The following is a 26,048-nucleotide window of genomic DNA, read 5'->3' as shown; positions in this document are numbered from 1 at the left end:
GTTCATTGGAAGGACTGATGCTGAAGCTGAAACTCCAATACTTTGGCCACATGATGGGAAGAATCGACTCATTGGAAAAGACCCTGATGCTGGGAAAGATTGAAGGTGGAGGAGAAGGGGGGAGGGCAGAGGATGAGATGGTTGGTAGAATCACTGACGCGATGGACATGAGTTTGAGTAAGCTCCGGGAGTTGGTGATGGACAGGGAAGCCTGGTGTGCTGCAGCCCATGGGGCCACAAAGTGTCGGACACAACTGAGCAACTGAACTGAACCTTTTATAATTAACTTGCTTTTATCTCTCAAAATTAAGTGCTCCAGAGCTGGGAGGGTACAGTCAAAGCAGGCGCTCTAATTCTTGTTATCTTGCCTGGTGGAAAGGGAGAAATGGGGCAGGGGAGAGGGAGCCCAGTCCTTTTACAGCTAAAACTGAGGAGGGGGCAGATGACATCACCTCCATTCCTCCCTGCCCTTCCCCCCCATTTGGCCAAAAGGCCAAAACTGAGTCACAAGATCACAACAAGCTAGAGGACCATGTAGGGGAATTATACCACAAAAGAGAAAAAGAGAATATAGACATATTAACATTTAGCAGTTGTTTTTTTTTTGCAGTGTTTGAGGTCTGTGAGAAGGTAAAAGTCCCATAGACTTGTGGGAGTTAATAAATCTATTTTAAAACTTTATGTGCTAAATCACTTCAGTGGTGTCAGACTCTTTGCGACCCAATGGACTGTATCCCGCCAGGCTCCTCTGTCCATGGGATTTTTCAGGCAAAAATACTGGAGTGGGTTGCCATGTCCTCCTTCACCGAGATCTTCCCAAACCACGGATCCAAACTCTCTTAGGTCTCCTGCACTGGCAGGTGGGTTCTTTACCACTAGCGCCACCTGGGAAACTTTATATTGTATTATAAAATATATGTGCAAAAAAAAAAAAAAGAGAGAGAGAAAGAGTCGCTCATTTGTGTATGGCTCTCATGGACTGTGGCCCGCCAGGCTGCTCTGTCCGTGAGATTCTCCAGGCAAGAATACTGGAGTGGGTTGCCAGTTCCTTCCCCAGGGGATCTTCCCGACCCAGGGATCAAACCTTGGTCTCCTGCATTGCAGGCAGATTCTCTACCGTCTGAGTCACCATGTTTCCTTCTAACATACCTGCAGAGAAGTGCAGAAATCATAAGTGAACGACCTGATGAATGAACAAAATGAGCACACCTGAGTAGCGAACTCCTTGGTCAAGAAGTCGAGCAGTCAGCTAACCCGGAGTTTGTTTCCTTGACCGAAGGCAAAGTTATCACGTGGACGTGGGGAGGAGTCAACGGTGAAGGAAGGTGACAGAAGGCAAATGGGGCGTGGCTAGGCGGAAAGGCGGGGCCCCGCGGAGCTCAGCTCAGTTCGGGAGGCAAGGAACGGGCGGGGACCGAAGGCTTTACGCATTCGGGGCGGGGTTTGCTGGCCCGAGTCCCGGCTAGCGCGAAGGGTAGTAACAGGTCGAAAGCTGGGAGCAAGGTTAAACCACAACCAGGGTGAGCGTGGCCTAGCGATCCCCGAAGGAGACCTGGGCTACCGAAAGCGAGTTTGGTGAGAACTCGGTTGGGATGAAAGGGCAAGAGCACGGGAGACTTGGAGACAGCCGCGGTTCTTTGCGAAGGCGGAGCGCACGCTGCGTCGGGGGCGGAGTCTCGCGCCGTGGTTGACGCCGCGGCGAGGGGAGGAGCCAGCAGCGCTCCAACATGGCGGCGGCCACTGCTGCAGGGCTGGGCACGAACGTGTTTCCGTTCCGCGATGCTCGCGCCGCGCCAGATCCGGTGCTGGAGGCCGGCCCGGTGGCACACGGGTCACTGCCGGTGCCACTGGTGTTGGACAATGGGTCTTTCCAGGCCCGCGCAGGCTGGGCGTGCCCCGGACCGGACCCGGGCCCCGAGCCCCGGCTGCAGTTCCGCGCTGTGTGCGCCCGCGGGCGGGGTGGGGCTCGGGGCGGGGCGGGCCCGCAGGTGGGGAACGCGCTGGGCAGCCTCGAGCCGCTGCGCTGGATGCTGCGATCGCCCTTCGACCGCAACGTGCCGGTGAACCTGGAGCTTCAGGAGTTGCTGCTTGACTACAGCTTCCAGCATCTGGGTGTCTCCTCACAGGTGACAGGCGAGGTGGGGTTAGGATTGAGGAGAGGGGTGTGGTCGTGTCTCGTGTCACTCCGCTCTCCGAGAGATGATAGTCGCTCCAGTTGTCATTTAGTCTTTCGGTCAGTCTATCAAATATTAAACGCCTAACGTATGTAAGTCCTGTGCTAGGCGGTTGGGATATGGCAGTGAACAAAATAACGCCCTTTTCTCTTGGAGCATCTGTTTGGGTTCGTTTGTTAGTGCATTTATTTATTAACAGGTATGTGTTGAGCACCTACTCTCAATGGGGACTTTTCTAGGTGTTTGAAATATGTCCGGGAACATAACACGAAATCTCCTGTGCTTATGGAGCTAGTATGGAAAGACGTTCTAGTATGAAAAGACAGAGAATAAACAGTAGAATTAAGCAGTAGATTCTACGGCATGATAGACGGAGAGGAGAGGGTTACAGCTTTTCAGTAAGATGGGTAGGGAGAGGACTGAGGGTTACGGTGGTGTTTTTAGCAAGGACTAAAGTAGACGATTGAGGAAGCAAGCCTTGTGAATATCAGAATGAATAATAATCCGGAGAGACAGAACAGCCAGTGAAAAGGCCCTGAGGCAAGAGTTTGCCCTAATCCTAATTGAGGACAGTCAGATTGAGGGGAGGGTAGTAAATGGAAGGTCTTACTTATAAGGTCTTTCCTGGTGGCTCAGACAGTAAAGCATCTGCCTGCAATGAGGGAGACCTGGGTTCGATCCCTAGGTCAGGAAGATCCCCTGGAGAAGGAAATGGCAACCCGCTCCAGTACTCTTGCCTGGAAAATTCCATGGATGGAGGAGCCTGATGGGCTACAGTCCATGGGGTTGCAAAGAGTTGGACACGACTGAGCAACTTCACTTCAGTAAGTAGAAGCCAGAGAGGTCACACACTTTGTAGGCTTTTATTATGAGTGGAATGGTGAGACATTGCAGGGTGTTGAACTAAAGAGGGATGTGACTTTTGTTTCAGAAGGATCACTATAGCTGCTATATGGAAAATGAACTGGCCTGAGTCATAGGGTAGAAATAGGGAAATCAGTTAGGAGGCTGTTGCAGTTCCGAGGTGAGGGATGTTGGTAACTTAGTTGAGGAAGGAATGGTGGATGTGATAAGAAGCAGTTGGATTCTGGAGCTGTTTTGAAGATAGAGCCAGATGATTGGCTCACAATTTGGATGGGGCTTGACTTCAGTTGACAATGCAGCCATGAAATTAAAAGATGCTTGCTCCTTGGAAGAAAAGCTATGACCAACCTAGACAGCATATGAAAAAGCAAAGACATTACTTTGCCGACAAAGGTCCATCTAGTCAAAGCTATGGTTTTTCCATCAGTCATGTTTGGATGTGAGAGTTGGACTATAAAGAAAGCACTGAAGAATTGATACTTTTGAACTGTGGTGTTGGGGAAGACTCTCGAGAGTCCCTTGGACTACAAGGAGATCAAACCAGTCAATCTTAAAGGAAATCAGTCCTGAATATTCATTGGAAGGACTGATGTTGAAGCTGAAACTCCAGTACTTTGGCCACCTGATGCGAAGAACTAACTCATGGAAAAGACCCTGATGCTGGGAAAAATTGAAGGCAGGAGGAGAAGGGGACAACAGATGAGATGATTGGATAGCATCACTGACTCAATGGACATGAGTTTGAGCAAGCTCTGGGAGTTGGTGATGGACAGGGAAGCCTGGCATGCTGCAGTCCATGTGGTTGCAAAGAGTTGGACACGACTGAGTAACTGGACTGAACTGAACTGACTTAAGTTACTATGAGCATTGGTGGCTCAGATGGTAAAGAATCTGCCTGCAATGCAGGAGACCCGGGTTCGCTCCCTGGGAAGATTCCCTGGAGAAGGAAATGGCAACCCACTCCAGTATTCTTGCCTGGAAAATCCCATGGACAGAGGAGCCTGTTGGGCTTCAGTCCGTGGTGTTGCAAAGAGTCGGACACAACTGACCCTACTTTCATATTTTCCAAAGAAACTTCCAGGGAAGAGGGGTGTTTCTCAATTGCTTCTGATCAGGGGTTTTGATTGGAGACCAAAAGCCAATTCAGCCCTTGCAATAAGGATTTTTGTTTCTTTTTCTGCTTTGAAAAGTGTATCCTCTTAGCACCTAACAATTTGCTCTTTTCTTTCAAAGTAGGGCTGTGTTGATCATCCCATAGTTTTGACAGAAGCCGTGTGCACCCCGCTGTATTCACGACAGATGATGTCTGAGCTTCTGTTTGAGTGCTACGGGATTCCTAAGGTTGCCTACGGGATAGACAGCCTCTTCAGCTTCTACCACAATAACCCAAAGAACATGATTTCCAGCGGGCTCATCATTTCATCTGGATATCAGTGTACACATATTTTACCCATCTTAGAAGGGAGGTGAGTTGTACTTATGGCATTTGAGTGCTGTTTTGAGAAGCATTCAGGAAACTTTTATTGGGCACCTACTGTAAAGGTGGAGTGGAAAGAGCAAGTACAGGACCCTGAATTGACCTCTGGGCTTAACTCTGACCTCCCTCACTGTGTGAGTATAGATATGTCACTTCACCATCTGTCCTTGTGACCTCCTGGCTTGAGTTGGGGTTGATGGTCTCTGAGGTCCAAATCTGTAATTCTATAATTGTATGATTCTGAAAGTGAAACTCACTAATAGTGAAACTCACTGTTCTTAGAGTGAAATAGATAGCTTCACACAAGTATCTGTAGGTAGTAGGCACTCAATAAAAATGTTCTGAGTAAATTATTTAAATAAATTTAATTTATACTGTTGTGTTCTGGAGTCACTTTTTTTATTAAGTGCTATTTTGCTTTTTTATTTAAAGCTCTTTAATGACAATTATTTAGACCTTTCTTTTCAAGTATGGTACATAATAGATATGTAGTAGATTGTTTTTCCAAGTTGTATAAAAGTTGAGGGTAGTTTCTGTCATGTTTAAAATGTGTTCTTATTTTATAGTTGGGCTTTTATTGTCTGATAAAGAGACTGGGCCAGGGGGTTTCCCTGATAGTTCAGTTGGTAAAGAATACCTCTGCAATGCAGGAGACCCTGGTTCCTTTCCTGGGTTGGGAAGATCTCCTGGAGAAGGGATAGGCTACCCACTCCAGTATTCTTGGGCTTCACTTTTGGCTCAGCTGGTAAGAATCCACCTGGCATGTGGGAGACCTGGGTTCAATCCCTGGGTTGGGAAGATCTCCTGGGGAAGGGAAAGGCTACCTACTCCAGTATTCTGGCCTGGGTATACACCATGGGGTCGCAAAGAGTTGGACTAAACTGAGCAACTTTCACTTTCACTTCAAAGAGACTAGGCCAGGAAGGGAAGGATAAATATGGAATTGGGGATTATCAGAGACACACCAATATACATAAAACAGATAAACTACAGGGACATATTGTGTAGGACACAAAATTATATTCAGTATCTTGTAATAGCCTACAATGGAAAAGAATCTGAAAAAGTATATATATGTGCTGTGCTGAGTCACTCAGTCATGTCTGACTGTTTGTGTCCCCATGGATTGTAGCCCACCAGGCTCCTCTGTCCATGGGGATTCTCTAGCCAGGAATACTGGAGTGGGTTGCCATGCCCTCCTCCAAGGGATCATCCCAGCCCAGGGATCGAACCCAGGTCTCCCACATTTCAGGCAGATTCTTTGCATCTGAGCCACCAGGGAAGCCCAGTGGAAGCACAATGGAAAAAAAATCTGAAAAAGTATGCATATACATATGTTATATATAACTGAATCACTTTGCTGTATACCTGAAATATTGTAAATCAGTTGTGCTTCAATTAAAAATTAGAGAGACTAGGCCAGCATCATGCTCTCCTGAGAAGGTTTCTCTTTGTATAGAGTAAATAAGGAGAGAAGTTGAAAGCCTGGGTTTGCAGCCCTGCTAAGGATGAGGTACTTAACTTCTTCACTTGGTTTCCTAACAATAGACATGGGAAAAACTGATTTCTCAGGGTTACCCTGAGAATGAAATGAGATAGTGTAGGAGATGGCACTTTGTAAAACAATCTGAATATTTAAGTGAAAATAAGGGTGACAAATTTATTGAGCCCTGTTGTGGGAATTTCTCTTGAAGTTTGTACAAACATTTATGAAGAAAAAACTAATAGTTATGCATTCCAAAACACTCCTGCTTTACAGAATTTTCTATCTTATGTAACCAGAATATGCAGAAATTAAAAATAATATTGTTATTTTATATTGAGAGAAAATGATTTGACCTGAAAGCTAGGATCAGATTGGAGTATGTCCTGTTCTGTGCTGGCCCCTGCTGGTGAGGTGTGGTATAGCAGCATCATTTCAGTGCACAGCAAGTTCCTAGAGCCCAGCTCCTCTCCTTTTCTCACACTGAGAATTTATGAAGTTACTCTGGTTCTCCTCCCCTTCACTTCATGTGAGAGGAACCTGGCACTCTTAGAAGATTACAGTAAGCCAGTGTGTATGTTGTTACTTAATGTGTTTGCATAAGTAGAAGTGGAGTGTCTAGGGGAGGGGTACACTGGAGCTACCTGGGGAGCTTGTCAAAATGCATATCCCCCAGAACTTCACTGGCTATCAGTGGTTAAGACTCTGAGCTTCCAGTGGTTAAGACTCTAAGCTTCCACTGCAGAAGGTTTAGGTTTGATCCCTGGTTGAGGAACTAAGATCCCACATGCCGTGTGGCACTGCCAAAAAAGAAAAAGTGCATATCCCTAGGCCCTCCCCGGAGCAGACAGGTCCTGGGGATTGTCACCTTAAACGTTGTCCCCAGTTAATTCCAGGATGCATGGCCTTGGAACCACAGTTTGAGAAATACATGACAAGTGACATTAGGGTCTGACTTTAGAGAGCATGTTCTTTGCTTTGAACTTGGTTTCCTTCTGAGACTCTTCAGTTCAGTCACTCAGTCGTGTCCGACTCTTTGCAACCCCATGAATCGCAGCATGCCAGGCCTCCCTGTCCATCACCAACTCCCGGAGTTCACTCAAACTCATGTCCATCGAGTTGGTTGTCCCCTTCTCCTCCTGCCCCTAATCCCTCCCAGCATCAGAGTCTTTTCCAATGAGTCAACTGTTCGCATGAGGTGGCCAAAGTACTGGAGTTTCAGCTTTAGCATCAGTCCTTCCAAAGAACACCCAGGACTGATCTTTAGAATGGACTGGTTGGATCTCCTTGCAGTCCAAGGGACTCTCAAAAGTCTTGTCCAACACCACACCAGAAGTTAAATGTCCATGTGTCTGTCAGGACGTGGTCTAGGAATGCCTGCATTGGGTCAGAGGTTGCACTAAGGCAACTTAAAGTCCCTTCCAACTGTTTTGTTTTCCCCTACCAGTCAGTTTCTTCCTCATTATTAAATTATCATCCCCCCTTGTCCACCTGCTCCATATTTTTTCCTCCACGTTGCCAAAGTTTCAGTGCTATTTCCACTTCTTGGTTGTAGGTTAGATGCTAGAAACTGCAAGCGCATCAACCTGGGAGGAAGCCAGGCAGCTGGCTACCTCCAGCGTCTCCTGCAGCTGAAGTACCCCGGGCACCTGGCCGCCATCACTCTCAGTCGCATGGAGGAGATCCTACACGAGCACAGCTACATCGCTGAGGATTACGTGGAAGGTACGAAGAGGACGTCTGCCTGCAGCTTCTGAGTGTTGTCTTTGGGGGTGTTCTTTAAATTGTTCCCAGGGTGACTCTCTTGCTCACTCTTGACAGGCTTTTTTTTTTTGGCCACGAGGTGTGGCGTGCAGGATCTTCCCCCAGCCAGGGATGGAACCCATGTCCCCTGCAGTCACAGTGCAGACTCCTAACCACAAGACTCCCAGGGAGTTCCCTCTTTGCCCACTTTTTTACACTTAATACTTCGTAGCATCCTCTTCCATTTTTTGATATTTACTTTCTTCAAAAACTTTTCAGTTAAGTGATACCTCATATGTTCGTTCTTTTTTTTACAATTCTTTTGGTTATTCTAGTTCCTTTGTCCATTTAAATGATAGGGTCAGTTTGTCCATATCTACCAAAAGTTCTGTTGGGATGTGATTGAAAGAACATTAAATGTGTACATCAGTTTGTATATAAAACAGCAACCTTCTAAATATAAATCCAAATATAATGCTAGATCCAGATTGGGGAGAAGTGACGTTTTTTACTATGTTGAGGCTTCTAATTCATGAACATAATGTGTCTTTCCATTTGTTTAGGTCTTTGTTCATTTCCTTCATCAGCATTTTATAGTTCTCAGCATATAGATCCTGTACATGTCTTACTAGATTTATGCCTAAATTATTTCTTTCCTTATTTTAAATTTCAGTTTCCAGTTGCTCATTGCTATTGTATAGAAATGCAGTGAATTTTTATGAAATACAGTGAGTTTTTACTCTTTATCAAATCGAAGAATTTCCTCTCTGTTCCAAGTTTTGCTGATCATTTTTATCATGAATGGATTTTTGAATTTTGTGAAATGCTTTTTCTGCATCTCATATGATTCTGTGGTGTTTGTGCTTTGGACTGTTCATTTAAGAGAGTATAAGGATTGCTTTTCAGATATTGAACTAGCCTTGAACCCTACTTGTTTATTTGTGTTATTTTTTATATATTGCTGGATTTAATTTGGTAAATTTTATGAAGTATTTGTGTCACTATATTGATCTGCAGTTTTCTTCTACTGTCTTTGTCTTGTTTTGGGATCATGGCAATGCTGGTCTTATTAAATGAGCTGAAAAGTGTTTTCTTTTACTTTCTGGAAAAGATTGAGTAAATAGTTGATTTTTTTTTTTTTTCGATGTTTGTTAGAATTCTGCAGCAGAACTATTTGAGCCTGGGGGATTTATTTTTCTGAAGGAATTCATTTTCTTTAATAGGTGTAGGTGTAAATTTCATCAATTTCATTGATGTCTTCTTTTTATTATTTCTTCCTTTCTACTTGCTTTAGGTTTACTTTGCCCTTTTTTCCTAGTTTCTTGAGGTAGAAGCTTAGATTTTTATCATAACTTCTTTCTAATATAGGCATTTAAAGCTTGAATTTCCCTCTCAGCAGTCCTTTATCTACATTCCATAGATTTTGATATGGTATATTTTCCTTTTATTTGAGTTCAGATATTTTTAAGTTTCCCTCAAGCCTTTTTTATGTGCAACCATTGATTATTTAGAATGTAGCCAAGTGTTGGAGACTTTCCAGTTATTTTTCTGTGGTTTATATCTACTTTAATTCTGTCATAGTCAAAGAACTTCTTTTCCCTGTTATCAGTTAGATTTGTGGAAGTTTGGTTTAGGACCCAGGCATGGTTTGCTTTGGCGAATCTTCCGTGTACAATTGCAAAGAAGGTAGTCCTGCTGTTGTTGGATGAAGGAGTCTGTGATGTCACTGGGGTTCCGCTGGTTGTTGGTTTTGTTCAGTTCTTGTCAACCCAGCTTCATTGTCCATCAAGCTGTACTGATTATTAAGAGTGTTGAAATCTCCAGGGAGAATTGTGAATTTTCCTATTTCTCCTTTCAGTTCTGTCAGTTTTTGCTTTCAAGTATCTGAAGCTCTCTTGTTAGGTACACATTTAGGATTCTTACATCTTCTTGGCAGATTGGTCTTTTATGTAGTCATCCTTTTTTACATCTTCTTGGCAAATTGATCTTTTGCCATTATGTAATGTTCCTTTTTATCCCTTATAATTTTCTTTGCTTTGAAGTCTACTTGGACATTAGTATAGGCCCTTGAGCTTTCTTTTGATTGGTGCTTGTGTGGTGGTTTTTTTCCTGGCCTTTTAATCTACGTAAAACATTATATTCAAAGCAAGTTTTCTAACAGGTCCTTTCCTTAAAAATCCCTTCTTTGAGTCTCTGTCTTTTAGCTGATAAGACCATTTACAGTGAATTTAGTCCCTCTTGTGTCTGGGTTTAGGTCCACCAGTTTTTTTGGCATTCCATTTTAATTTATCTATTGTGTTTTTCACCGTATCTTGTGTAGGTTTTTTGTTTTACTGGTTGCTCAAGAGATGACAGTTAACTGGCTTTTCACAGTCTTAGGGTCTCTTTTTTGCCACTTCAAGTGGAACCTGGAGATGTTAGCACTCCAGAGGTCCTGTGTCTTTCCTCCTTTGTGTCGAACTTGTTTTCTATGTCACATCTACATAGGTGGGAAGCCCATCAGACATTGTCACAGTTTTTACTTTCAGTCGTCAAACATATTTTAAAGAATTCCGGAGGAGGTTAATGGAGTCCATTCACCGCTTCAGTTGTGTTTCCTTCATTTCTGGTGCTCCAGGTGATATCCTTTCGGTCTGAAAAGCTTTATTTACCAGTTTTCTCAGAGCAGGTGTGTTGGCGTCATGTCCATTCTTCCTGCTGCATTTCGTCGATCTGGTGGGTTCAGAAATGGGGGGAGCATGCTTCCTCCATCTTCCCCTGCACCTGGGACTCTGGTCCCACCTTTCTAATCTCAGGGCTAATGGTGTTCCCGTCTCCTAACTTCTGAAACGCTTCCTTTGAAGAGCTGCAGAAATGGCGGTGCCCCGATTACTATGAGGACAACGTCCACAAGATGCAGCTCCCGTTTTCCAGCAAGCTTCTGGGCAGCACCCTGACCTCCGAGGAGAAGCAGGAGCGGCGGCAGCAGCAGCTGCGGCGGCTGCAGGAGCTCAATGCCCGGCGGCGGGAGGAGAAGCTGCAGCTGGATCAGGAGCGGCTAGACCGGCTGCTCTATGTGCAGGTGATGCGGACCCCTGGGTGGGTCCCCGCCGTGTTCTTCCTGTAGATTCTGCCCCAGCTGTGAAACGCATCAGCCATCTCAGTCCCCCCCACCCTGAAGTCCAGGAGGAGTCTAGCAGGATCATCCGTGTAGAGATGACGTGTGTGGAGGACATTGTAGCAGCAGGAATTGCTGCAAGAGCTGCGGACTTGGCCTTGTTGATGTATTTTATCCTTACAGTCCCTTTTGTTTGATTTTTAACTTCTTGGCTTAAGTGTGGCACACATGATGCAGAGCACACAAATCTTAAGGGTCTAGCTTAGTGAGTTTTCACCACTGAAATGCACCACGTAGCCACATCCAGATCAAGAAATAGAGCACCCAGCAGCCCAGGAGCCTCCCTCCATCTCCTGTTAGCCCCTCTCCCGCCTTTGGCCCGCCCAGAAGCTCACAGTCTGACATCTGTCCGCATAGATGAGTGTTGCCTGCTCAGGTGGTACTGAGATGGTGATGTGTGGGAGCCCAGAGACGGCTGGGGAGGAGGGCTGTGGTGTGAAGCTTCATGGGGCAGGCTGTGTGGAGGGGCAGGCGCAGGGAGCCCTCTCCCGCCGTTCTTCCTGTCCATCCAGCCGCTGAGCTCCTTCTCTCCATCCTGGGCGTGATCACCCAGATGCGCGTTTCTGAGGGCCGGTTATGACTGCTCTGCCTGCAGGAGCTCCTGGAGGACGGCCAGATGGATCAGTTTCACAAGGCCCTGATGGAGCTGAACATGGACTCCCCGGAGGAGCTGCAGTCCTACATCCAGAAGCTCAGTGCTGCAGTGGAGCAGGCGAAGCAGAAGATCCTTCAAGCAGAAGTCAGTCTCGAGGTGGACGTGGTGGACAGCAAGCCAGAGGTACTGGGGCCTCGGAAGGGAGGTCTCGAGGGGTTGTGTAGGATTGCCCTTTCTGAGGACAGAGGAGTGTCCAGGAAAGGCTGATGACAAAGGGGTTGTACCAGACTTGAGCAGCAAACAGAACAGAGTGGTGTTTGATGTCTCTGGGGGCACGGATGGGGGCAGGGATGGCACTGACCTTGTACCAACTGGAGTGCTGACCCAAGGGGTTTTACCTGGTAGTGCCCTGGCCCCCTGGGAGGGGAAAGTGTTCAAGTAGAAAAGGAAGAACATAACACAGGCTGATTGTGTGGCCCATCTTGAGCGTGAGCCTGCCCCACTGATGGTTCTTGGATCATCATAAATGCCTCAACTTTCTTCTGATCTCGTATTAAATATATTGTGACTACTCTTTCATTCGCCGCCTTTCCATCTCAGTGTTCCCTAAGGACAGGGATCACACTTCACACGTAGTCTGCGAGTTTTTTTATAGGCGCTAATAGACATGCTCAATAGGAAATACACAAATGAGACCCAGAAGGACACATCGGAGGGTAAACGGCTTGTGATTGTGAATGACACTGTTTTTTGCTTCTTGTGTTTTTCAGTTTCCTATCATGCACATGTTAACTTTTAAGAAATGTTATTTTAAAAACCTTGAAAAGATACTTGCGGGTTGATTTAAAACCAGCCTTTTGTTAGTTACTAAAACTAACTCTTTGATCTTCTCAGTCTCTCCTTTTTGTTTCCCTGCCTGTGGACTGTGAATAAGTATTCATGTGGCTGAAAGGGTGGGCGGGTGGGTGGGGCTGAGACAGGGCCCTGGGTAAATCAAACCCTAGCACTGGGCCTCGTGTGGAAGGGGCTGCCTGCAGGTCACACCTTGGTCCCAGGTCTCTGGTTGGCTCTCCTTCTCTAGATCTTGAAAAAAGTGATAATAGCTGGATGCATCGTTGCTGGATCTGTCATCTCTAGGGTTCTAAAATAAAGGTACTTGTTCATTGCCTTGTGACACTTCCAGAGCAGGGTTAGCCAGTCCAGCTATTGACCTTTGTTTTTAAGTCAGCTTTAAATTCTAAAGCCTTTACTTTCCGAAAGGAACAGTCCGGTGGAAAATTGCGGTTTGCCGCTGGGTGTGTGTAGTGTGCTGCTCATCGGGGGTCTCAGAGCTGTCCTTGGCTCAGCAGGCAGCCTGCTTTTGCAGGGACTGTCTCCATTGGAGGCCGGCTCTCACGGTTTCCGCTCTCAGCCTCCCCTTCCCCACCTCTCCAACAGGCTGTAGATCACATGAGGATGGTGACTGGCTGTGAGCATGCACGCTTGACAGAGCAGGTCCTGAGTCAGACTTCCTAGACACAGCATACTGGACCCCTGAGGTCTGGGGTTGAAGGGGCCTTGACCTCCATCTTAGTCTCGCTCAGCATCCTGGATTGGCTTTAGGAGAACCAGCGTGCCTTTTCTGGCTTGCTCCTCCCACTTTCCAGATGTTTCAGATTTGAGCCGTTGGTTAGCGGGATCTGGATCCACATTGTTGTTGTTGTTCAGTCGCTCAGTTGTGACCCACCCTTTGCAACCCCATGGACGGCAGCACGCCAGGCTTCCCTGTCCTTTACTCTCTCCCGGCGTTTGCTCAAACTCATGTCCGTTGAGTTGATGGTGCCATCCAACCATCGAATCCTCTGTTCACATTGCCTTTGTTGTTTGTTTATCTGAACTTAGTTTTATCATGCTTATCAACGTGTCCACAGGGTGTCAGCATCTTTATATCAGAGATGAACCACTAAGCTACATGCACACGGAGGATTTCAGATTTAAAAAGAAAAGAAATCAAATAACTGCGAAGATGTGATTCCCAAGCAGTTGGGGAGCTAGCTTTTCCTTTTCCTGTGTCTGTTATATGCCCTGATTCAGTCACTCTGTTCATTCATTCAGCAGGTACTTACTAAGTCCCTACTTGGTCCTGTAACCTGAGTACATATTCAGATCTCTCTGGGCTTGGGGAGATTTTGAATTGTTGGACTTTAAAAGGTTTCTCTACATAGTACAACAGATCTGATAAATCCGTCTGTCCCAAACCTTAACGGTCAGTCAGAGAGATTGTTAAAAATTAGATCAAATACAGTAACGTTCATGGGCTGAGTTTGGCCACAACCCTGGCCAACCAGTTCTACCTTTCAAAAAATATTTATTGTATTTTCCAAGTGTACAGTTCCTTTAGAATGGAGAGAGCAAATATATGTGGACCACAGTTCATATTGAAATGCCATCTAAATGGTAAAAGTTGCGTTGGATTCATACAGCTGAATTTTTAAACCTCCAGTGTATTCTAAAAATCCATTTTTTCTTACAGACCAATCCATTGCATCCCTCACTGCAGGTATTCAGTGAGGATGTTGTAAAGGAGTAGGTTTTGTTAGCATTCTTGTTTTTAATGTTTATTTATTTGTTTATTTGGCGGCCCTGGGTCTTAGTTGCAGCACTTAGGGTCTTCACTGCATCACGCAGACTCTCTGGTTGTGGCACACAGCCCCACGGCATGTAGAGTCTTCCGGGACCAGGGGTCAAACTGTGTCCCCTGCATTGGGAGGTGGATTCTTTACCGCTGAATCCACCAAGGAAGTCCTGCTAGCATTCTTCACGGAGTACTTAAAAGATGCTCACTTTCCATCGCTGCACATGGTTGGGAGTGCAGCTCCCTAGCACCCTCCTTTGTTGGAAAGCACAGTGGGCCGAAGATAGAAAGATCTCTTACCTGAGGAATCAAGATTGAACTGGTCTCTGTCTGTTTTTCTGCTGCTCAAGGCTGTTCTGGGGAACCACACTGCATCTTCTCTGACGGGGAACCACACTGCATCTTCTCTGACGGGCCTTGGCAAACTGTTGTTCTGTTTGGTTCCCAAAGAGCAGTCCATGTATATGTTCCCAGTTGTCACCCAGTACACCTGGGGACCCTGCAGACCCTAAGAGGGAGAGAAGCCAGCCATGGTGGAGAAATCAGTTCTCTCTGGGATGCCTGTTGCTGCATTGAAATTACCAGCTTTGTTCTTCTCTATGAATCATGAATCAGGATAAGGAAAATGTGTGTGTGTGTGTGTGTTTTCACAATTTTGGTGAAGCTAAGAAATCTCGTTTTTAAGGTGACTGCTTTTGAATATAATTAGATATGAAAGTGGGTAGTAATACTGAAAAAGCCTTTAAAATCCAGACATTTTACAGTCCTCTTTATTCTAGAGAAATCTAAGGGTGTATTACCACCGGGACTTACCACTCAGTGCTAGGCATGATTGCCAGGGACCAGGGGCACAGAGGTGACTAAGATACAATCCTTTCCCTCCTCAGTACCTCAGAACCTAGGGCTCTAGAACCATACTCAGGACTGTAATATGCTGTGCATGGGGATTCTCCCGTCAAGAATACTGGAATGGGTTGCCATGCCTGCCTCTAGGGGATCTTCCCGACCCAGGGATCAAACCCAGGTCTCCCAAATTGTAGGTAGATTCTTTACCGTCTGAGCCACTAGGGAAGCCCTAGACTGTGGTAACCTTTATCAAATGTGATGCTGTTAATAGATGTCTGTGGGAATGCAGATGGAGGTTTGTTTTTTTGTTTGTTTTTAAAAATATTTTATTTATTTCTTTGGCTGTATTGGGTTTTAGTTGCTAGCATACGGGATCTCTAGTTGTGGTTGCAGGGGCTTTGTTGCCCTGCGGTGAATGGGATCTTAGTTCTCTGACCAAGGATGGAAGCCACATCCCCTGAGTTGCAAGGCAGATGCTTAACCACTGGACCACCAGGGAAGTCCTCAGATGGAGTTATGAGAAAGGATTGGGATGTTTGAGCTGGGCCCTGAAAGATTATTTGATTTCAGTAGATATCCAATGAGGAGAGAAGGACATTTTATATGGAAAGAAATATACATGCAGGGAGCAGGGCCCATCCTGCATGGAGAATGTGGGAGACCAAGCCGGAAGGGAAGCCGTGGCCGCCTGAAACAGTCTTTATCTGTCAGCCTGAGTAGTATCCTTCAGACAGAGCCTTCAGAGTGTGCTGAGCAAGGCATAATCTGACGAGATTTTATTTTAGGAAAATAACTGGTGGCAGTTAGGATGATGGATTTAGGGAGAGGCTGGAGGTGGGGAGACAGGATGAAAATGGGATGGCTTCATCCAGGAGGGAGCCAGTGTGACCTGAAGCTTGTCAGAGGCCGCGGGGATGGAGGAGGACACACCTCCAAGGTCGGAGCCAGAGAACTGGCGCTGTTCAGAAGCAATGGGACTAATGACAGAACAGGGGCTCGTGCCAGACCCCTGCCGCGCAAGGATTGTCCTGATTAGTTTTCACCATTCCGCAAGCACTGTCTTCATTCCCGTTTTATGAATAAGGAGACTGAGATTGAGGTGAGGGAAGAAATCTGCCCAAGGTCAACAGCTAGAAGCAGTGCGGCTGAGAGTCAGATCCGAGCAGTCAGAGTCCAGAGTCTCTCCAATCATTGTGGCTGGGGTGAGAGGCAGCGTGGACCGAGCTTAGGGAGGTGACCAGCTGGATTCTGAGCCCCTCATCTCTGGAGTCTCTCTGGGACAGTCCTCTCTGGAGTGGCAGACTTGAGCGGCCCCCTCTGAAGGCTTCAGAGAAGGTGGGAGTTGATGAGACTGGTCTCAGTGGGGAAGATAGGGGGTAAGAACAAAGCCCATCTCTGGCTTTTTAGTCTTTTAACCTTGTGTTCATGTGTGTTTGGGGTTTTTTTTTTAATAGTTTAGAAACTTTTCATCGTTTTTATGTGTGGATATACTTCGAGGACACTGGGTGAGGTCCCAGTTCTTTTTGGTGACCATGAGCTCACAGAGCTAAGGCTCGCTGAATCACAGGTTCTGTCTTGTGTTTCTTCTCTTCTCAGACTCCTGACCTGGAGCAGCTCGAGCCATCTCTGGAAGATGTGGAAAACATCAACGACTTTGAGCCCCTGTTTTCAGAGGAGACGCCGGAAGTGGAGAAGCCAGTGGCCACAGTCCAGGTTGGCCTCCTGTAGCCTCGACCTTGCTTATGCTTTGAAGCTTGACGTGAATGACCAGTCAGGTCTAGTCTGCTTCTTTAGGAATATTTCCCCCTCCAGCTGCAAATCTCAGTTGTATTTTTCTAGAAGGGCGAGTACCAGTACTCAAAACTTGCAGAGTCAGGGACTTTTTCCCCTGTGGTGATTGATTGGGGTTCCAGCACTAACTGTGGAACTGTGAGAAACAGTCTGCTCGTTGGGAGAGTCCCAGTAACCAGGGACTTTGAGACCCAAAGAGTAGCTTTTAATGCTTTTATTTAAATTGAAGCGAGTGTCACGATGTTTCATCCTTATCTGGGTTCATGGTTCTGCCATCACCGTGGCAACCAGATAGACGGATGTGAGGCTGAGACACCCGGGAGAAGGCTTTCTTGGCCGTGCAGGGACTGGGTGCCGGGCCGGTCGCTGGCGGAGACTTGGTCTTCCATTGCCAGCCTTGCTGCTACTGCTCTTCGCCAAGTCTCTTTCCTACATCTCAAGGGTCATTTCATGGTAGAGATGTGTAGCAGTTTATAATCCAGAGGTTAAAGAAGGTAGAAAAATTGAATCATCACATCAAGAGAGTGTAGGGAGAGGTTATTCTGGCACGAACAAAGCTATGATGGAATGGGAAATGCAATTTGAGAAAGCTGGCAATTGGGATGTTTGTTCTTATGGCCTAAAAATATCTTCTAAACCTTGGGTTTTTAAAGCCCGTGTTTAACTTGGCAGCGTACCATCAGCTGTTTGTTGGGACAGAAAGAATTCGAGCTCCAGAAATTATCTTCCAGCCATCTCTCATCGGAGAGGAGCAGGCCGGCATAGCAGAGACCCTCCAGTACATCCTGGACAGGTGAGCCTGGACCTTCTTTTCCTTCTGTTTTCTTGAACCATTCCCTTGAATTTTGCGTTGAACAATGGAGCTGATGGCCAGGCATCTCTTTCATTGACTTGCTGCGCTCAGAGGGTGTTCTTTTTCTCTCACCAGGCCTGGCACAGAGTTAGGGCTGTCTATTCTTTTCTCAGTGTGTAGATAGATGCTCAATGTGTATATACTTGAGTTTTAAGAATGTCTTTTAAAAGTTTGGGCAATATGTTAATATATGTGCACTGGCTTTTCTAAAAGTCTTCACATCACTGCAGACTAGTGGTTCTAAATCACCCTAAAAACAAGCAGAACTTAGTGTTTTTCCCACCTTGCATTTTATTTTTTAAGAGTTTACATTTCTATAACAACATGCCTCTCCCCACCCGTTTATACAGATATGATTCTGCAGTGTGAGTTTTCCTGATTCACGTGGGACAAGTAGGGAACACGGTCTTGTGGTCCTCTAGTTGCTGTTGGTTCAAACAGAATGGCAACTTAACAACTAGCAAGGAAGAAAAGTGACTGCAGCTACTTTGTTTGAATAACTTTGAGTTTTGTCTCACAGTGGGTAGAAAAGTGATCAAACGTGTAAGATAAAACTAGTAATAAAAAGCTCAGGTGGAGAGGGAGGTCCTCTGAAGGAGAGGCAGGACTTTGGGGAGTGGGATGGAAATGTTCTGTATCTTGGTTGTGGTGTTGGTTGCTGGGGTTTATAAATTTGTCAGACTTCATCTAAATGGATTTAAAGCAATCCTTAGTAAAGTCAATTTTTTAAAAACATGTATTAGAAAGGCATAATGTTAAGGAAATGAATTGACCATTCAATAAGGTTTTAGCTAGCTGTTTGACATTCATTCTGTAAAGGCAAATGAAAAATGGAAAGTGTTTTTTGTTTGTTTTTTAACTTTTTGTGTGGATGTTTTCTGATTTGTACTGAGAGCTCACATTTCCACATCCACATTCTCTTCCAATATTCAAGTAGGAGAGACTATAGCAGCGGAATCGTTTCATCCCCAGGTACCCAAAGGATGTTCAAGAGCTGCTGGTTCAGAACGTTTTCCTCACTGGCGGGAACATGATGTATCCTGGGATGAAGGTCAGAATCGAGAAGGAGCTGCTGGAGATGAGGCCCTTTCAGTCTTCTTTTCAGGTACTGATTGTCCATGTAACCAGCTGTTTCGAAAATAGCCTTATTGTTTGTTTTTTGGGTTGCAAAAGTAGTACAGTGTAAATGAGAAAAATAGTCATTCCATCATCCAGAAACAGCCACTGTTAACACATTCATGGCTTTCCTTCTATTCTTCAGATTTTTAAAGCAAGATGGAAATCATAATTTATGTACTTCTTTGTTTTGTTTTCATTGACACAGGGAGACCTGCATGCAGTGAACATTCAGAGAGTACACAAGAGTGTACCTTGAGGGACTTGGCCCAGTGGCTGAGATGCCACGCTGCTAGTGCAGGGGGCCCGAGTCAGGGAACTAGATCCCACGTGCCACAACCAAAGATCCCACGTGCTGGAACTAAGATCCAGGGCAGCTAAATTAATTAACTTTTTAAAAATTATCACCAAAAGTATTTATTTGCTTTTGGCCGCACTGGGTCTGCGTTGCCGCGAGTGGGCTTGCTCTAGTTACGGCGATGGGAGCTACTTCCTGGTTGTGGTTCACGGACTTCTCCTCAGAGAGGCCTGTCTTGTTGCAGAGCGCGGGCTTCAGACTCACAGGCTTCCGTACTTTGGCGCACAGCCCCACTTGCTCTGCGGCGTGTGGGATTCATTATTACCAAAATTATTTTCTTTAAAAAGAGTGTAAATTGAGATTAAGGCCTTCTCTTCACCCAGGCCCTGGGCCACAGGCAGAGGGGACTGGCTGAGGAGGTTTTTTCTTTCTTCCACATATTTTCTACACATGGCTTTTGTAACTTGAACTTCTTAACCTGCCAGGAACATTTTCACATGTCATTATTCATCAGAAATACTTTTAAAAGCAACTGTCTTGTGGGGGTACCCCACAATTTCTTTACCAAATTCCCAATCACCAAGAGAAGTGGTTTGAGCTCCCCTCGTGGCCCAGTCATCTCAGGATGCTGAGATGTCCTGGGCACCTAGGGGTCTTGGAGTTCAGAGACAGCTCCTTGGAAGTGAGTCTTCTGAGGGCGAGGAGGTGTTTGTCATGTAGAGTGTGTGGAGCAGGGTGGGATGGAGAGAATGTTCCAGATTGAGGACAGGACGATGAGCAGGAGCAAAGGCTTGGGGGCCAAAATCTTGCTGAGGGGTGTGCAGCTGAGAGTGGCTGTGAAGGTTCGGGGCTGGAGAGGCCGGCAGGGCGCATGGGGTATGGAGCCTGTGTGTCCTGCTGAGGGGCTTGGCTTGGCCCGCCCCGTGCTCTGTGATGTGTTATACATTCAAGGGGCGGTTCTGGGCTTGGGTTCTGACTCCAGCACCACCATCACTGAGTTTTGCCAGACCCCGGTTTTCTCAGCAGTGAGAAGGGGGTCATCTTGGCACCTGTTACCAGCTTTCAGTGTTCAGGGCGAGTCAGGCGCTCAGCCCAGGGCCTGCGTGTGATGGACAGACATCAGCTGTTGTGTTGAGGGCCCCTGAGAACACACTAGATTCCATGAGTCGCTAGAAGGACCCTCTGAGACTCCACACATGGTCCTGCTTGATATTCCTCACAGTGGGCACTTGCCCGGTGCAAGGAGTGGAGCGAGCGCCTCCCTCGTTCCTTCACTGACACTTCTACACCAGAGCGGCCGGGGCTCTCGTGACCCTGATTTTGTTGATGGTCCTTTCTTGCAGGTCCCTTGCCTCCTCCTCCTCCATCTGTGCTGATTCCTCCTGCCCTTTATTTCAGAAAGTTCCCAAACCTCCATTCCAGCCTGGGACTTCTATGGGAGATGGAGGGAAGAAAGGAGGGTTAGCCAGGTGACTCCAGGAAAAAGGAGCCCGATCTGAGTTGGACAGCAGTCTGCCCTGTGGTCAGCTTAAACCTCACTGGGGCACTCCCGGGACTGCTGACCGCAGTCTTGCTCCTGGAATAAGCAGCGGAATCCGAGCCCAGGGCAGCCTCTGTGCTCTCATGTCCTCCGAGGCTCATTTGCCACCATGGCCAGAGCCACCTCGCGTCAGCCTCTGCTTCCCTCACTGGCAGAGGGGCTCAGGTCCAGGTCTTCCAGGTCTCCACCTGACACCTTGTGGCCAACAGGACGGGGGCAGGAGGTGGGGCAGCTGGTCCCTTGCCCCCTGCCCAGGGTGGTGTGGATAAAGTAACTGATGACCTCTTACTTGGTGAGGTTGGTCCTGGCGCACTCTGCATGTTTGTGTCCTTCCTTGGAATGTCTGGGGCATTTCAGCTCAGCTCCCTTTGGGGGGTGCAGAGATAGTCCTGCTGCATTTTGGAATCAAAGGGGGCCCTCCTGTGTGTATCTCTGTAGCCAGCCTTGCTAAACATTCAGTCCTTAGAAACTGATGGGAGATGCCCTTCCGGTGACTGCTCTGCTCGTCTTCCAGGTTCAGCTGGCCTCAAATCCCGTGCTGGACGCCTGGTACGGAGCTCGCGACTGGGCCTTGGACCACCTGGACAACGAGGACGTCTGGATCACCAGGAAGGACTACGAAGAGAAGGGGGGAGGCTACCTCAGGGAGCACTGCGCGTCCAACGTGTACATCCCCATCCGCCTGCCCAAGCAGGCTTCGCGCTCTGCAGAGGCCCAGGCATCCGGCAAGGGCTCGGGGGCCAGCGGAGGTGGGGCCAGCGAGCAGGCATAGCCGAGGGGCCCCTCCAGGGACCTGGGGCCACATCGGGACAGTGCCTCTGCCAGCTGTGTGTGGCCCGAGTCTGCTGGGAACATTTGGCTTCGAGATGGGTTTCTCCAGGGGAGAACAGTTAAGGGCCACTAGGAGGAACCCTTTGGAACTGTGCTCTTTGGGGCGTCTGCAGCGAAGGGACGAGCGGACTTCCGGGGACCTGCCGTGGATGAGCCACAGGCTTCGCTTCTGCAGCAGTGAATGAGCATGATGGTGGCAGAGCTGTACGGACCGTGTACACAGGCTTCCTTCTTACTACACTTAAAAGCCTTTTTCGTTCTTGTTTTTATTTTTTTTTAAATCCTTTAAATTTTATATTGTCCGTGTAGCTAGTTTTCTAAATTGATTCCAAAACCGTGTGAACGCCCAGCAGGTGGCGTTCTTTCCTCTACACCTAAGAAGATGACACTTACGGGAACCATCACCCATGAACTCTCCAGGACTGAAAGTATTTTCCTCCTCCTGTTATTTCTGCTGAGAAATAAGGAAAAGGGGCCCAAAGAGGGAAACGAGATTGTCCAAAGTCAGCTCCCTGAGGACCTGCCCAGTGCCGGCTTCTGAATGGGCAGGTGTGGGGCTAGTGGCCAAGCATCGTTCATACTTCCTTTGCTGGAAACTTTTCTACCATATGAGGCCTTCCTACAGTTTTAGAAGTTTCTGTCCCTGTGAACTTGCTGGCTGTGTAACTTTGCAGGCCTTCCTGAAGAAAGAAACAGACTGGAAAAGGCTCGTTGTGTTGCCTTTTCAGTTTTGCCACAACCTCATCTTCCCTGGGCCTTTGCAGCTTTATCTTAAGTGGATGGATAACCCCTCTCTTCTCCAGAGATGGCTTGGGGAGAATTTTAACTCTCAGACACACCCAGTATTTAAGCCCAGGAGGCCCCTGAGTTTCCTTGCCCCAGAATCCGTACGTTTAAATCCTGTGGAGCATCTGGGCCACCCCTCTGAGGAGACCTCCTCAGAACCAGTCCGCCCGTGCAGTTCGCCAGGCTTGGTCACCTGCAGCTCCAGCTGTCCAGGGCTTTGATACTGAAGACCAGGAAGGGGCAGCGGTGGAGGAGAAGGCAGGAGACCCAGGCCGGCTCAGGATGCCCCACAGCCTTACAGGGAGCCACTGGCCGTCCACAGCTGGGCCTGAGGGTGGATGAGAGGGTAAGCATGAACTGACAAGGAAGGACAGATGTGAAGGAGGCAGGACTGGCCTCACTGGAGAGGTTTTCATAATGACGTTTCCAGGAAGAGGGGTTGGGTGAGCTGCTGGGGTCTTTCTCCACAATCAGCATTTTAAACGGCCTGAAGAGCAATGATGAGGCACAAAGATTGCCCTGGACGTCCAGCCTTGCTGAGGAAGGACCCTGACTGGGCAGGTAAGCTGGGCGCAGTGTAGTCCAAGTGTGAAGCCAGCTCTGCTCGGGGTGCCTGTAGCCCAGAACTGAGGAGGGTTGGGGCTGTGCTGAGGCTGGGCCTTGTGCTCTCCCGCTGTAACTCCTCACGCTGAGCTTGCCGCGACCTCTCCTCACACCTCTCAGCCTCTTGCACAGACCACCATCAGGGTGCTCAGCACAATACCTTGAGCTTTTTCTCTGCCCCCAGGTGGCCTCTGAGAGATTGTAACTCAGAAAGTGTTTCCAAGAGCAGGAGGCGAGTTTCATTCAGCTTGGAATATGCACATCCCAGGGCTGGGCCTGGAGGGTGCTGAGGTCTTGAAGGGTTTCTTATGAGTTACCAGCTGGGTGGATGACTGACCAAATCTGTGAACAAAGACATTTTGAGGATAGCTTGTCAGCTCCATTGGGAGGAACAAATCAGGAGTCGATTCTTGCCCTAAGCCAGGGAGCCCTACTACTGAGACATTTTAAGTCTTCCCTCTGATCATACCAGGACTGTTCCTGGAGACAAAGTGGGTATGACTCCAGCTGAATGATCTGAGGGCAGCCTTGAAGAAATAGATTCCCGTAGCCCAGCCTCGGGCTTCTGTCTGTGTTGTGGTGCGGGAAGAGAGCCCAGGGTCGGGAGAGTCCACCCAGGGTCAGCCTGGCTCTGGGTTTGAGTCAGGGCAGCTCCAGAGGTTGAGTGGCCACCCAGGGGGATCAGGGCCTCTCTCCCTGATAGGGGTGTCCCCCTTTTTGCCCCCTCTTCCTTCCATGGGCATCTTTGGCAATAAACAGTTTTACCAAAGCAACAAAGAAGGTGAAAAGGTAAGGAAATAGAAGTTAAGAGTAAAATAAGTGTTTTAAGTATGGGCAGAGAACACGTGACCAAGAAATGAAGACACTGAACTCATACAATACGCAAAGATTATTTTAAGCCTACCTGAGGGATTAAATGGATGAGATGATATTTATCATTACAGATCCTTGTGATTAAATCATTTCCAGATATTTAGAAAACTGTAGAACAGAAAATTTAAAAATACAGGCAGGGAGACTGGCAGTTTACTAAATTCATTTTCCTTTCCGGGCACACAGCTGCACCACGTTTCCCAGCCTCCCTCACAGTTACACCTGTAGCCATTTGATTTCTGGCCAGTGGGACACGGACGGAAGAGATGTACAACATCCAGGGCTGCTTCCATAAACCTCCCACGAGAAGCTCTCTTTCCCCGTCATCTGGCTGAACAGGGAGCTGTCCAAGGTCCAGGAGGAGTGTGGAACCAAAAGTGGAAGAAGCTGAGTCCTTAAACAACTGGTTGGAGCAGAGACCCTGCAAATCCTTCAGTGTGTAAGAAATAAACTTACTGTTTAAGCCACTGAGAGCTTTGGCCTTGTCTGTTACAGAAGCCAGCATTATTCTAACTAAAAGTGTAGGTTAAAAATCTATTACCTTCGTGTTCATTGGGGATTTAAGGAGGAAAAATTTTTGAAATAATATGAAACAAGGAGAACAGTGTGACAGATAAGTTATCCTCTCATTTAGGAAATGAGTGAAAATCACTCAGTCATGTCCGACTCTTTGGCCCCATGGACTATACAATCCGTGGAATTCTCCAGGCCAGAATACTGGAGTGGGTAGCCGTGCCCTTCTCCAGGGGATCTTCCCAACCCAGCAGTTAAACCCAAGTCTTCCACATTGCAGGCGGATTCTTTACCAGCTGAGCCACCACGGAAGCCCAGGAAATGAGAGTAATTCCTTTTATCTTGTGCTGTGCTTAGTCACTCAGTCGTGTCTGACTCATTGTGACCCCATGGACTGTAGCCCACCAGGCGGCTCTGTCCATGGGGAGTGATTCTTCAGGCATGAGTACTAGAGTGGGCAGCCTGTCCCTTTTCTAGGGTATCTTCCCAACCCAGGAATCCAACCAGGGTCTCCTGTATTGCAGGCGGATTCTTGACCAGCTGAGCTACCAGGGAAGCCCTTTTATCCTGTAGGATTAATGAGCTAATGAATGAATCACCTAAGGATTTCAGGAAACATGTCTGTATAAGCTGACCCAGAAAGACCCCCTTGCACCTCCTACAAAGTTATGCAAAAAGTGGGATAAAGCAGAATTTTTTAAAAAAAGTTGCCATGCTAACCTTAGAATTATAGATACTATGGAAAAGCTTGGAAATCGGAAAGGAACATGAAAATCAAAGCCAGACTGGTAAGCCGAGTTGGCACTAAGGCAAGCCTAGTTTCAGATAGAGAAATCAGCCCTATGGACGGGTAGGGACTACATGTTTTAAAATGCCTAAGTAGAGATATAGCCTGGGTTCTCAAGGAGCAAGGAACCTGGAATAAACTCCCTTAATAGATAATATTAATGCAGCAAGGGAAACAGAGAGCTTATGAACAGAGCATATAAATCCAAACATTAGGGAAAGCCAAGTCTAATAGTAGAAGAAAAGTTTGGAGGTGGGTGGTGCGGGAAAGAAGAGGTAGCCTAGTTAATAAAAAGAATAAAATAAGGACTTCCCTGCTGGTCCACTGCCATCCAATGCAGGGGACTCAAGTTCGATTCCTGGTTGGGGAACTAAGATCCCAAATCCTGTGGGGCAACTTAAGCCTGTACTAGAGAAGCCCATGCCATCCACAGCAACTAAGACCCAGTGCAGCCAGATAAATACCTTTTTTAAAAGTACAAAACAAAGTGGTACAAAATGAATTCAGATGTGTTAATGGAAGTGTAAATAGGCCTGTCAAAAAAAAAACAAAAACAAAAAAAAACGAGAAATAAGATTGGTTTTAAAAAAAGTATCAGTCAGTTCAGTCACTCAGTTGTGTCTGACTCTTCGCGACCCCATGAATCGCAGCACGCCAGGCCTCCCTGTCCATCACCAACTCCCGGAGTTCACTCAGACTCACGTCCATCGAGTCGGTGATGCCATCCAGCCATCTCATCCTCTGTCGTCCCCTTCTCCTCCTGCCCCCAATCCCTCCCAGCGTCAGAGTCTTTTCCAATGAGTCAACTCTTCGCATGAGGTGGCCAAAGTACTGGAGTTTCAGCTTTAGCATCATTCCTTCCAAAGAAATCCCAGGGCTGATCTCCTTCAGAATGGACTGGTTGGATCTCCTTGCAGTCCAAGGGACTCTCAAGAGTCTTCTCCAACACCACAGTTCAAAAGCATCAATTCTTCGGCGCTCAGCTTTCTTCACAGTCCAACTCTCTCATCCATACATGACCACTGGAAAAACCATAGCCTTCACTAGATGGACCTTTGTTGGCAAAGTAATCTCTTTCAGAATTTTCCACAGTTTATTGTGATC

The 26,048-nt window shown here is 47.1% G+C and overlaps 1 protein-coding gene across 1 annotated transcript; it reads left to right on the top strand.

Annotated features, from left to right (window-relative positions):
• The first annotated feature begins 1,225 nt into the window (after positions 1 to 1,225).
• On the top strand, positions 1,226 to 24,111 carry ACTR5 (actin related protein 5). Its single transcript, XM_006065910.4, has 10 exons — positions 1,226 to 2,126; positions 4,275 to 4,504; positions 7,554 to 7,723; positions 10,585 to 10,802; positions 11,494 to 11,676; positions 16,550 to 16,666; positions 17,398 to 17,537; positions 18,570 to 18,702; positions 21,066 to 22,729; positions 23,831 to 24,111. Exons 1-9 carry the CDS (start codon positions 1,728 to 1,730, stop codon positions 21,321 to 21,323), a joined length of 1,848 nt encoding a protein of 615 aa, XP_006065972.4. The 5' UTR covers positions 1,226 to 1,727; the 3' UTR covers positions 21,324 to 22,729; positions 23,831 to 24,111.
• Positions 24,112 to 26,048: the final 1,937 nt, after the last annotated feature.

The sequence above is a fragment of the Bubalus bubalis genome, chromosome 14, assembly GCF_019923935.1.
Source record: "Bubalus bubalis isolate 160015118507 breed Murrah chromosome 14, NDDB_SH_1, whole genome shotgun sequence".
NCBI classification, from domain to species: domain Eukaryota; kingdom Metazoa; phylum Chordata; class Mammalia; order Artiodactyla; family Bovidae; genus Bubalus; species Bubalus bubalis.
The sequence above is the reverse complement of the archived record's forward strand: the minus strand, read 5'-3'. Positions and strand labels throughout refer to the sequence as shown.